The sequence below is a fragment of the Astatotilapia calliptera genome, chromosome 1 (assembly GCF_964374335.1).
Source record: "Astatotilapia calliptera chromosome 1, fAstCal68.1, whole genome shotgun sequence".
Lineage (NCBI taxonomy): Eukaryota > Metazoa > Chordata > Actinopteri > Cichliformes > Cichlidae > Astatotilapia > Astatotilapia calliptera.
The window spans coordinates 20,047,857-20,061,207 of NC_137422.1; the positions used below are offsets into that span (position 1 = coordinate 20,047,857).

The window sequence follows — 13,351 nt, forward strand, 5'->3', positions numbered from 1 at the left end:
TTTTTGCAATTTAAAAATTAAAATTTCAAGGCCCTGAGTCTTCATTGACATCCAAGAAAAGAAGAAAAAATAAAATCATATGATGATAATTTGGGGTTGAAAAATAGCGTTTATAATGGAAGTCAATGGGCAGAAAATGGTCCCCAGGGTGATGGGTGTGGGGATTTCTGCTGCTCAGCCATTTTAGGCTGATTTAAGGAATTCACACTGGAATATTAACATTGACAGGTAAAAACTATCCTGTGGCAAGTTTGGTTATATTCCACTGAACACAGTGGAAATGGCAGCCATTTAACACATAGCAGTGGCACAAAAAGGTCCCAAGAAGGCAGGAAGGTTAAGGATGTCAGTGGGGCAGTATTGTTAATAGACCTAACCACATCTGATCCGGGGCAGGACCCAGCTGTGTGTCTGAGGTAAAATAGTATTATTTTGCATTGTAGATATCCTTGCATATTCAGCACCAGGGCATGTTTTGAGTGTCTTGTTGCCGAATGCATTTGAAAATCTGAAAAACTGAACTTGATTCTAAAAGAATAAATGCTGCAACTTTGTCTTGCCAAATTATCCCACCTGCGGTTGGTGTGAGCGGATGCATTAAGAACAGGTGAGTCTGACAAGTATTTTTAATGCTCATAAAATTTGCACAAAGTTACGTGTTCGGTGTGTGAAGAGCTTTAGAGTTAGATATGAAAAAGATAATAGTATCTCAAATAATACTGTATACAGGCACCATTGTTGCTAGGACACCAGAAGAACATCAGCAGAACAAAAGAAGCAAAAAAGTTAGTTTTTGACAAACTTTCATTTGAAACAAACACCCTCAAGAAAATAACTATTCAGTAGGCTTAGTAGAAACTACACATGATCTCATACTTCTGCATAAGTGCATTGACATTACCAAGTATAGGAACATGTACCTGGTGGAGCACTGAATGTGGAGAGCTGTACACTTGTACATATCATTTTCGCTATATAACATAAAAGTAGTCACCAAACAATTTTAAGTAGAAACTACACATGATCACAACGTTAGAAAAGTTAGAAAAGAGTGCACTGTCAATGCCGATACAGTTGCCATTGGTGATTATATAGTTACCAACTGATTTCTTTCAGGCACTAAGTCTACATGGGTTGTGGGTTTTCTTGGTGTGGAAGCATGTTAAACTGTGAGCTTCAGTATTTAGCAGTTCATGCTGTGTTCAGAGCCTGGAAAACAACTCCAGCTGGCCTGATAATCCCAATCCAACACTAAAATCTCTGTTTCCAGTATGTGCACAGCTAGCTGTGTTTTATTTGAGACAGATATACTAAGTGAGGCAGTTTTATTTCCTGTTTTATTTGGTAAGATCACTTTACTTTCATTTTGTTTCATGTCCATCGAGAACTCTGTTCTACCCTTTTGTTCAACAGCTTGTTGCCCACTGCTGGATTATGCCTTCATTAGAGTATTATTCTTCTGTCCCTCAGTTTATTCCCTTTGTTTCTTCCCCACTTGGGTAAATTTTCATTTTCATGGACTCAAGTACTGTGGCCTTTTTTTTTTATTTAAGTAAACATCTTAAAAGAAATTATGGGAGTCATAAGACTTATTCCACCACCCTGCTGCTGCTGCCAGCTCTAAACACCAAACAATGATGTTGCCGAGTGGCAGCAACTATAGCAACGGCCTGCCATGAAATTTAGTTAGCAGAAGACTAGAAAAATTTCCAACTGTTGCCAAGGTAGTTTGTTTTTTGACTGTTGTTTTATGCGATGAATATGAATCTAAACATTTAATATTCAAAAATGTTTGCAGAGGACAATTTTTAAATTAAACTCTAACCTCCTTCATTTGTGTTAACGAGGTGAAGTCTGAGTTTTGGGAGAATTCCTCTGAGGAGTTGGAGAGCACTTAGAAGTTAACATTGGTGTCAGATCTTTCTACAACTACAGGCAGGTGTCTTACTATTTTTGACCCTTATCTATGTTTTTAGCTCATGTCCAATAACAATAGACTGTGCTCTAACCAGAATGTTAAATAGAGTCCTGGGATGCCTCTCCACCCTGGGATTTGTCTTTGTTCATATCTTCCAGCTCATCAGGCAGCAGCGGCGCGTCCAAAATAGCTCCAGTGACTTTCTCTTTCCATTTATATTCCTAGACCTTTTCAAAGAAGCTTTTACCTAGCCAGCATTTTACTTTCCATATAAACACAAACACTTACCATTTGCTCCCATTGCACAGGTGGGGAAAATAAATTGAGAACAAAAAGAGAAACCAGGGAATAAAGGAGACAGGTGAGCAAAGCATAAAGGAACATGGTGCTGAGAGGCAGAGTTGGTGGAAAGAGGACAAAGGAAAAAAGGAAGGAGAATGACCATAATGCAAAGGGACAAAGCACAGAGGGACACAGTCAGCATATGGCTCAGAGGTCGCCCTGACTGCTCCATAATGCCTGACTGTTCAGCTCGAAGTGATGGTGGCCGATGAACATGCATCACTTTGCTCTTGGGTGCCCCTCCTGCTACATGGGACAAGTGGCGACAAGAGGTACATGACACATCCTACTTGATCTAGAAAACCCCACTGATGTCCCCAAACAGAGGAATGAAACATATGACTAACTGGGTGTCTAAAAGCAAAAGAAATAAAGGAAACATCTTTGAAAGCTGGAGCCTGTAAGCCATTTGAAAGCCACCTGGGCAGAAACGAGCGGGAATGAAAATCTGCAGCAGGATCAAGACTCTGATTAGGCCAGACAGGCCTGACAGATGGACGGACCAGATTAGTCATATAGACATGTATCAAACAAGGCGAGACAACGGTCATGTCTGAGTGTTGTCTGACCCCTGCGGAGAGGAGGGTGACAGCAAGGTCAGCGGCTGATTTCAAAAAGTGCTGCTCCAAAATTACACAAACACAACTTCAAAGCACTTGTACAGAACTCTACAAATGTTTTAAATTTCATCTCATTAATTTATCTTTTGCTGTCAAGGAGCCAGACTTTCTTGTAACTTTTTAAAGTGGGCTTCTGAAGGTGTTTTATTGGACATTGGACAACAAATGGATTATCTCAGTTGTTCTCCTGACTGAAGTTTGGTCCTTTTACAGCATCCTGCCATGCGATTGCATTTGTCCCTAACCATTGGGAATCCTCATGCTAACTTTTATTGAGTGGAAAAAAGTTAGCGTTCATCCCCCAGCTTCACTGTGTTTATATTATGCTAACCATAGCTTTGTAGCTAGCCACCATGTAGCACATCATTATATACCAGCTAGCCCAACTTCAGTAACCTTACAAGCGTCAATGCTGTTTAGTTTTCTGTCTTCATTTATGTTGGAAGTGATAGCAGAGCTGTACGTTTTAATTTTTCAGAAATCCCTCAGTCAGAACATGCTTTATCATGTTTAGGTGGGAACTAGCGAGCTAACTTCCTGCTAACGTAACTTCTCCGTTAAATTTAATAAATTCTGTTTTTATGGATGCCTGGGTGTTAAACTTAATTGTTACACCTGGTAGAGCAGAACGCTGATCATTTTACTAAAAATGAAAGAATTTAGACAGTTTTTAACTCTCAGTGATGCTGCAGTGTTCGTTTTACTTTGGGACCTGAAGCGGAGTTTGGACCCGGAAATGGCTAATGACGTCAGATTTAAAGACCAGATTTCTTTAGTTGAATATACAAAATATGCTAAAGGTAACAAGGTTTGACAGACATGAAATAGTATTTTTGGTGATTCCTAAAGATTTATAATCTGAAAATGTAAGAGAGGACCTTCAACACAGTTTTCAGTTTGTCCTTAAAAAATTAAGTAAACTGAAAAAATAATGGACAAAACAGTGGCAGGTCTAAGGAGGAGACTGTTATGGTTTGGGGCTATATTTAAGCCAGTTGAGCATCTTGTTAAAAGTGATGAAATTATGAACACAGAGACAGAGACACCATCCAATTTTCATCCACAGTGGATGCTACAGTATCGCTTCTGGAAGGCATCTGATTGGCAGCACCTTCAAAATAATGCAGTAAGAGCACATGTGGATAAAAAACACACACAATGGAACAATGGATAGGCCTCCCCAGAACCTAGGTCTCAACATTACTGAAACAGTGTGGGATCATCTTGACTGAAAACAGAACAAATGGGAGCCAACATCCAAAGAAGAGCTTTCTTTTAATAAAGAAATGCCAAGAAAAGCAATTAGAATTGAACAGTTTTTGCATCAATACTATATTTCAATACTTCTTTATATAAACACGTTTAACTAAATCGACTATTTCCCAGTTTCCTAGCAAAATATAAAGGAATTAGGGGTAACTCAATCCCTTTGCACAGTACTGAACCATGCAGGTATGAGCATAAATCTGTAGTGAAGACAAGTCACAGTAAAACCAAACGTTAGCAAGAAAATGCTAAAATAAGATAAACTGTTTAAATGCAGCATATAGTTAATGTGGACTGAGTAATGATTTTGCATGCTTAGGCATCATAAATTACTTCTGCTCAGAATCTGCACATCATATATACCCAAAACCTGTTTTACCTCAGTATTCTGTCAAAGTCAACCTTTAAGGACATAAAACTTTCTTAAATTAAATTAACCTGTACCAGTGGAACACTAATGCTTTTATCATGACACTATTACCACCCATGGCTGCAAGCAGGATCACACTTATTCCCAACATATGTGTTTCACAGAAGACCGAAAACCAAAGCCATTTAAAATGTTTAACAGCTGTCAGCAAGTATCTAATGTTTACTGACAGCTGTTAATCTTTTAAGTACTATCCCAGTGTGATTGCATTTGTTGTGTAGTCATAAACTAGTTAATTGCTAGGTCTGTTTCTATGCACGAGTTATTTTTTATTTTTTTAAATCTGAAATAGATCATAAGGAGAATTGTGTAATCGCTAAGATGGTCCTGTGGGTAAGGACACATATCAACCTGTTTTGAGGCAGTATCAAACAACATTACACATTCTCCACAGATTACATGTATTATATCATCTGTCTAATAAATAAAGGACTGTATGTGCGATTAATCCAATCCACTCACTGCTTTGGACGATGTATTTCTGCAGACCCAAGGAAGTGCAGTGTCAATTTGAAATAGCTTGGTCAAGCTAAGCAGTCTTCACACTTTGGCTAGAAGTTGTTTACCGTTAAACTTTGACATCAGTCAAACGCAGTGATGTCTCAGCAGGGAACCTCCCTTGATACATCATGTTTGGAAAGCTGCAGGCCACTCTGCATGTGCAAATGTGTGCATGATCAGCACCTCACCCACCGACTGCAGCTCTTTCAGCAAACTTATTGTCAACTGATATTAAATTGTTTTGAACACTATGTTTAGTAGCTATCCGCTGTCAGACGATCTCTCTTATCACTGAGGTGGTTACGTCAAAGGAAGTGACTAATTAAACCTGGCATTTGTTGCTATTTAGTGGTGATAGATGAGCAGCCGTTCAGTGTGTGCATCCTCATATCTGTCCAGCTTTTCAAACAAAATTTTCTGTTTGCATGCATCAATATTGTTAAATCATTACACTCTGATCTTTGAAACCCAAATCAGTCTTATAAGTGTTTTAAATCACTCCCTCGTGCTGCTGAATGACTATTCAACTACGTAAAATAAAAATGTTGACAGGCAGGGCCGTGTACAAATATAACATCCTAAAAAAAACCCACTCGGATCTCTGTCAAATTTAAGTAGATCCCCTCTGCTGTGTCCTTCTCTGTTTGTGGGGCAGCAGTGATGGATCCCATCTTGTCGGCCCCCCAGTGAGCCACTGTGACAGTCGGGAGTCACCAGAGGCCCCGAACGTGTGACTCACAGATTCTTAAAGTCATTCCTGACTCTGACTGGAGACGATGAGTCTCTGATAGGCTTCTGCTAGCATCACTGCCGCCAGCAGGCTCTTTAAGCAGCGATTACCAGACGCCTATTTAGACTCAACATTACATGAACGCAGACATGCGCTGGGTTGCAACTATGTTAAAAGGAGGATGCAGCTGCAGAGACAAATTTCAGTAACTAATCAGCAGCAATAACATCATCAATTGAGTTTTTCAGTGACCTACGGCAAGTTGCGTGGAGAGAAAAACGAAACCACACATGCATCTTGCATCTTGCTGTTCTGTTATGAATGCTACTTTTTCAGAGTTTTGTCTTTTAAGAATTTTCCAGCATACTGTGTTATAAAGACTTTATTACACTGGCTTTATGTTTACTGTGTAAAGTAGTTTGTGCATCATATGTTCTTATTCAGCTCATCTCAGTTAGTCTCCCTCCCCTCACTCCCAGTCGGTCATGGCTGTTCAGTCAGAGGTTTCTTCTTGTTCCAAAGGGAGTTTTTCCCTCTCACTGTCGCTAATTGCTTGCTCATCGGGGGTCATTTAATTATCATTAACCTTAAATGTGCATTATTTATATTGGCCAGCGGTAAGCGACTCTTCTGATTTCAAAAATACTAAATCTCTGTGAGGGAAAAAAACATCAACCCAAAAAAAGCCTCAAAAATCAACTTTGTGAACACTTTGTTGATGCATTTATGGCCTCTGGCACTAATTTAAAGTCTTATTTAATACAAACTAATACTCATCTTCCACACTTTTATACCCATTACAATACAAAATGCTAATAAATAAGGAAAGCTTTAATATTCATCAGTCAAACATTGAGATGGCCCAAAAGGTCAAGGCTTTAAAACAGCTACTAAATGGCATACTCTGTATTAGCTCCATACATCCTTTATACACACAAATATGCGTTGCCACCACCTGCTCAGCTCTGATACGTTGCTACATGTGCTGCAGACGATGTCGACAGTTTCGTAAACAACTGAATCCAAGTTGCTCAGACAGACCTGTTATGTGATGACATCGTTTCTGCATTGACCAGTGGATGTTTTTGCAGTCAGAACTGAGCTCAGTGGCACATTTACAATGAGCCTTAATGCAAAGATAGAAATAGTAATTTTTTTGCACAATTTGAAGTGCAAAAACACATCTGAATAAAGTGCAGCGTATATATAAACTCATTTCCCATTGTGACCACATCCAACAAAGCCAATACTACGAAAAAATAACGGTTTTTCCTCAGTTAGCAGCATTTAAATGAGACCAGAAAAGTTATCACTAAAGGGCCTAACCCAGACACAAACAAACACACTCACACACAGCGACAGCAACAACCACACACCCACGGGATGCTCGGAGAGTGGGAGGGGGTAAGGGGGTGAGCCACGAGTCAATAAACCCTGTGTAATCTGTTCCCTTTAGTGGCATAAACCATCTGAGAGGCGATTACAACCGTTCTGCCAAAGTAAGAACATGCGAGTTCCTAATGGACAGAAACACTGAATACTCACTCACACACACTCAGACACACAAACACGTGTGTGAACCCTCATACTTACTATACGAGGGCCGTGAAGGCTGTAGAGTAAGAGTAGTATGTTCAAAGATTAAAGCCATGACTCGTGTTTATAAGATCAGACTTACTGAGTGTAGGTGTGAAAAAAATAGTATGTCAGCATGTTGTTTTTAGAAAAGTACTGATTATCATGGCAGGGCCACCATAAACTTGGGCTCCCGCCGAGGTAACTAATGCAAGGCGTTGTCAGTTTGTGTGAGATTATGCATCGTAGACTCCGTGAGTGGGACTAGGAGTGGAGAGCAGGGGGGGAGGCAGACAGGAGTTGTTAAATGTGGAGGAGGGAGGAAGTGTGGAGAGGCAAATCAGAGGGCAGAGAAGGCGCCTGCATGTATGTGTCCGTGGCACGGGGCGGGGGGAAGAGGAGACGCTGACTTTATGCATCATTAGGCAGGTGGACTGAGAACACCAGGCGGAGCTGTGACCGTGGAGGGAAGCTGAGCAGGCATCTGGCACACAATACACAGCGATACACCCACATATTATTGAAAGCTGCCTACAAATTAGACAGTCGTCATTGGGCTAATTGTCATATGTGGATGATCACAAAGTAATTACAGTGTCCTGGCTGTCACAGGACGCCATGTGTTTTGTTTAATAACAACGTGCTGGCTTGTTTTGTACTGTGGTGGTGGGGGGCTGTACTGTGGCTCGAGGTTCACTGCGTTTATCTTATTATAAGAAGAGAATGACAATGCTCAGATTACTACAGCTAACCACCTTAACCAAGTAATCTGATATTAAGGTCGTAATTCAATTAAGAATAAAGCCAGTGATAAAGCTCGATTGATCTGGCACTTGGAGCAAAACAGTACTCCACTCTGAACTTGGTGTCTTTTATGCTTGTTTTCCCTCGCCTGTTTTCAGTGTTAGCCCTTATGTCTACTGTGTCATGAAAGACCAATTACAACACAGGAATGGAAACATAACAAGCTCTTAATGAGCTCTTTAAATACACACGCTTCACAAACACAAACACGTGAGATGCTGCTGTTGTTTTCCACATTATTTAAATCTCATTCTTCCTGCCGCAGGTACAAAACAAAGTGACAAAAACAGCGAAATGCAAATGTAGCATCTGATGTAAATCAGCTGAGGTACATAAAGTTCATTATTTTGTGATTTGTTATTGTGTCAGTACAATTAGCTGCTCTTTAAGTGTGATCGATGGCCTCGAGTCGTTTATTAATCGCTGGGGGTCGAGTGTTTTGGGCCGCTGCGTAGCCGCCTCTTCATATTTGTTGCTTATATGACTGTGGAAAAAAGTTTTATTTCAATTCTTTCCTCCTGTTTCCTCTGCAGAGAGAAAGCCGTTCTGCATGTAAAGAGACTGGCTCGCATACATACCATCTGTCAGTGATCAACAGTTGATCGCTAAGCTATAGTTGTAAAGGTAACACTAAACAATTTTGTTCTCCAGCATGAAGTTGGAGAGATAGTCTCTCACTCGGAGAACCAAGGTTACAAAGTAACCAACCATTCTCTGCACCACATACCGTGAAGTTACCTGGACTAGTAAGTAATACTACATTCAAAGACAGATACAACAACAATCAAATGTTTGGGACAAAAATCTAATTTCTCAAAGCAGATCACCGTCTGTTGTTTGGAAATACTTTGGATTTAGTGCAAGTGAAGGAAATCTGCAAAGAGTGTGTCTGCACTGCAAAGCAACAAAGCATCTTCAGCTGTCTGAAATAAAACACCAAAAACTGCAGTATAATTAATGCATGAAGTCAAAGAAAAATTGTGCAATGCTCACATGTCGATAAAAAAAATCACACCGTGCAAAAGACGTGTTATCCCCTCACACACTTTGTTTTCCAAAGAGACAAAACCTGTCGCAGGAGTAAAATAAAGAGATCTCACAGCTACTATTAATATTATCCATCATGCAGGTGCAAGGAATGGAGTGAAAGACCCTACCTTTAATATTTTAATAATCTCATAATACGTGAAGATGTACACAAATCTTTGCATGTTCTACTTACATAAAACAATTTTTGCCACTAAAATCAGTGAAGAATCCTGACAAATATTTGTCATCTCAATATTATACAAAATAATTATACATCAGTCAAAATTACTCAAACCAGTTGCAGTACTGTCGCAACCACGACAGTACTGGAGGCAGTCGCTGTCCAACCTTGATGCTGGGATTAGTTAATCGCTCTACACGTCTACTTGATGTTGGCAGCAGTTATTTGGGATGTTATCGCTGCAGCTCGCTGAATTTCAGACATTTTCATGGTCTCTGGTCGCGACATCACGGCCAGTCTCTTCCTGTTCTTACGCTCGTTAAGGAACAACATCTCCCATTACCTGAGTGCAAGTGAGTCTGATATAAATCATATATGAGCTAGGTCCTCCAGCAGCAGCTTATTCCTGCGTTGTGCAATCTCAACCTTGTGGTATGAATGGAAGGAAACCAGACGACTCACTCAACCTTTGAAAAGATGCTGACATTTCATTTAGTTATGAAGATACAAACTGTTCAGCCTGGCTTCTTTGGGTGTTTAAATTCCTTTCTTGTGCACAAGTCAAAGAGTAAGGTGAATGTAAAGCAATGCATTTTTCCCTCTGGAGGACTGAAATTAAGAAAGTAACTACTTCTAAATATGAAAGCAGTTAAATAAAACAGATTGAAGTTGAAACTACGACTCGTCAACTTCTATTAGATCACCAGTTGAAACACATCAGGATTAAACTTCTATGATGCACGTTGATCACCTAAACTTGGGTCATTGCTTCGGTATTCCAACCTAAAGTCAGGCCTTACATTTTAGTTACTTATGTGCACGTGAGCCTACTGACTCTGGACTCTGACTTCACTGAATAAAGACGGAAATGGCAGGCAAGCGAATCCAAGGGTGACTCCATGAAACACACACTGCAGCTACACGCTGGCTCAGCTACGCTCCGTTAAAGTGGCTGTCGGAGGCGATACAGTAATCCACTTTTAATGGCAATGGCCGTGTCCCTTCCCCCACCGTGATGTGATGGCCCCGGACATACCACCGCGCCTCTCTTAAGGGAGAAGTGTCAAAACCAAGTCACCGCTGTGCGCTGTCCTACACGTTTGACAGTGGTTGGAGAGGAGAAAACCTATCCTTTCTCCCATGTGAGATCATTTCTGATTCAAAGTAATGGACCCATTTGCTCCCACATGTAAGATGGACCCCCTCAAAGCCTTGCACATCCTACGCAAGGAACCAGAGTTTTTCTTCTCAGTGTAAAGCAGTGCAAATCTGTAAGGATTGTGCTGCATGCTTAATGTTATCTGCGTGGATTACAGTAGAAGAAAGACTGAATCTGCTCATTGTGATAAGATCCTATAATTAGACTGAACACTACTCTGCTGTGTCACGTTTTCTTTTTTTGTTCCTTTTCTTCTTTATAATGCTCCTTATTTCAATTAGTAAAAGAAGTGTTCTTCACAGTTTCCTTTATTATGCCCTACAGTGCAACCACATTCCCAGTGTATCACAGTATAACAGCCTCTGACAGGTTGTCAGAAGCCAGTTAAGGTTACAGCAGTAGCATCTTGCTCCCTGACACCAACTAATCAATTCATCGAGTGCACAAAGAAATAGGTCAGTTTGTCATTGGTATCATATTTAAATTATCTTTGAAGAGAAGCACAGTGCAGCATTATCAAACTTTTTTTCAGGTAAATTTTAATAGTTTTGTGATGTAAAAATATATCTGGAGTTTATAAATGTTGACATAATTCCTTCAAAATATCTTAGGTTTGCTGTCATCTTGTCGTGTAGCTGTGAAAGCCAGAAGCAGAGAAGATAGATTTTGTTTCGTTTTGTTTCAAAAAAGAAATCTTACAGTATTAAAGCAACCTGGGAACTTTTGGAAAGAAGGAAAGCGATAGGGAATTAATTGCAACAGAGGTGAGATGTAGAGACAGCTTTCTAAAAAAATGTTTTTTAGAAGTCTTTTGCCTGTTACGTTTTGCTGATTCATCCCGAAACACCAGGGAACGGATAAATGGTATCAAACGTGGACGTGTATTAAACTAGGTGGACATATTTAAATGGAAACGCACGGAGACGTGATCAGCCAATGAGAGTTAAACACAAGCACCGCTCCTACACAAATCCAGGTGGCAAGAAGCTGCTAAATAAGAGATGAGCGGTTTTTGTTTTTTTTACTATCGCAGAAATAGACGCGAGACCAGAGAGCTGCTCGGAAAACTGAAATCGCCGAGCGCGTGCGGGTGAAAGAAGAAAGCGGTGTGTGTCCGCGTCGTTTCGCTGTTCCTGTAAATCCACCTGCTCTGTTTCGTGAAAGCCTCACCAGCGGATCATAACACTCAGAGACCACCAGGAGGAACACAGAGAAGGGGCGAGCGCGCACTGTCCACCCCTCTCCTCCTCCTCCCCGCCTAAATACCTGCTGGGTGTCGATGTCACCGGCGCGCACATCAAACTGTCGTTGAAGGCAGAGCGACACAGAGGCGGATGGAGGTAGTCGCTTCCGCCAGCAGCTGCTGAGCTTCAACTTCACAGCAGACATAGCAGAAAAGCGCGACTGGAGCTTCTCAAACAAGACAACAAAGCCCAGAGGCTCATTTCAAACCTGTTTTCCCCCACGCTCCACGCGCACCAACACACGCTCCGAACCAAAGCGCGCACCTCCTCCTCCTCTTTGTCCATACTCACCACAGCTGTCTCTTCGCGGGGAGGCAGTCTTTGTTGGAGGCTGTCACTCCCATGGCCATCTGCATCACCGTTATATATTTCTGGTACTTCATCTTCTCCTGCAACTCCTGCTGCCGCTTCTGCTGCTACTTTTACTACAACTACAACTACTGCTGCTGGTGCTGCTACTTCTAGGAATCCGCGCGCCACCAAAGCGGCACAGGTGAGCGTGCATTCAAATGTCTGTTATTGTCCTGTCGCGTCATCCGTGGCATCCTCGGTGTCAAAAACGCCATTTCCACGCTGGAAACACCGCTGATAGGGAGGACGTTCCCGGAGGAGTTCAAGGAAAAGTGCCACGCCGCCGCGACCCATGCCCGCGCTGACCCTCTAATCTCATTAGAGCTCAGAATAGATTGGCTAATCTATTCAATTTTAGTCAGGACCGGGTCATTGTTGTGGTTTGCCTCGTATGGCGGACACTTTCCCGGCCGCCAAACCGTGAAATGCCGGTTTGTTTGTGTGGAGAAAAAGAGTCGAGAGAAAGAGGCGGTTCAACAGTGAGCGGTAGGATGCAGCGGCGACGGCACCCAAGCGTCTGCGAGGTAGGAAAGAGAGTGCGCGTGTGTTCAGCCAGAGAGGGAGAGAGCAGGAGAGTGACACAGGAGGAGGGAGGGAGGAGGAGGAGGAGAGAGGAAGCTATGTAATGGCTTTAGTGTGTGTGTGTGTGTGTGTGTGTGTGTGTGTGTGTGTGTGTGTGTGTGTGTGTGTGTGTGTGTTGGGGGGGTTCGTCTAAGTGATTCTTAGAGAAATCCCAGAACTGTAAAACTGAGACAAAGGTGTGTTTTCGATCTTGCTTTCTGTGAGATTGGTCCATTAGGCCGAATTAAAGCATGGGCAGGATTTAAGTATCATAAAGTGGAGGTGGAGAGGAACAAATCAGCTCATATGGAATTAAATAATCAGGAGGCAAGTAAGTAACCTAATAAGACCAGATTTGGTAACCTGGACCTTTAAGTATAAAGAATGGAAACAAAACCATGTATTGCAAAGGAGAACTATTCCTGTATTCCTGCCCCTATATAAAGACTAAAAACATAAATACAAATGATACAGGAAAAAGGCTGCTTTTTCTGAGCTTCACACAAAGTCGGAAAAAAACTGTCCTCCAATTGCAGAAGTCAAAATATGTTTGTTTTTTTAAACCACTGAGCTCCTATTTTCCAGACTAAAGACAGAGAGACCAATGAGTACAAAAGTCAGCATCCATGATTTTATGAGG

At 41.4% G+C, this 13,351-nt stretch overlaps 2 protein-coding genes across 13 annotated transcripts in view; one reads left to right on the forward strand and one right to left on the reverse strand.

Annotated features, from left to right (window-relative positions):
- Window positions 1-12,658, reverse strand: part of tjp1a (tight junction protein 1a) — a 104,211-nt gene extending 91,553 nt beyond the window's left edge. For all 12 annotated transcript variants that reach the window (XM_026166837.2, XM_080296405.1, XM_080296236.1 and 9 more), the window contains exon 1: window positions 12,091-12,658. In XM_026166837.2, the coding sequence (XP_026022622.1) occupies window positions 12,091-12,182 (92 nt within the window). In that variant the 5' untranslated portion in view covers window positions 12,183-12,658. The remainder of the gene's footprint in view (window positions 1-12,090) is intronic.
- Window positions 1-13,351, forward strand: part of sord (sorbitol dehydrogenase) — a 278,112-nt gene that overhangs the window by 232,670 nt on the left and 32,091 nt on the right. The gene's annotated exons all lie outside the window — the stretch shown is intronic.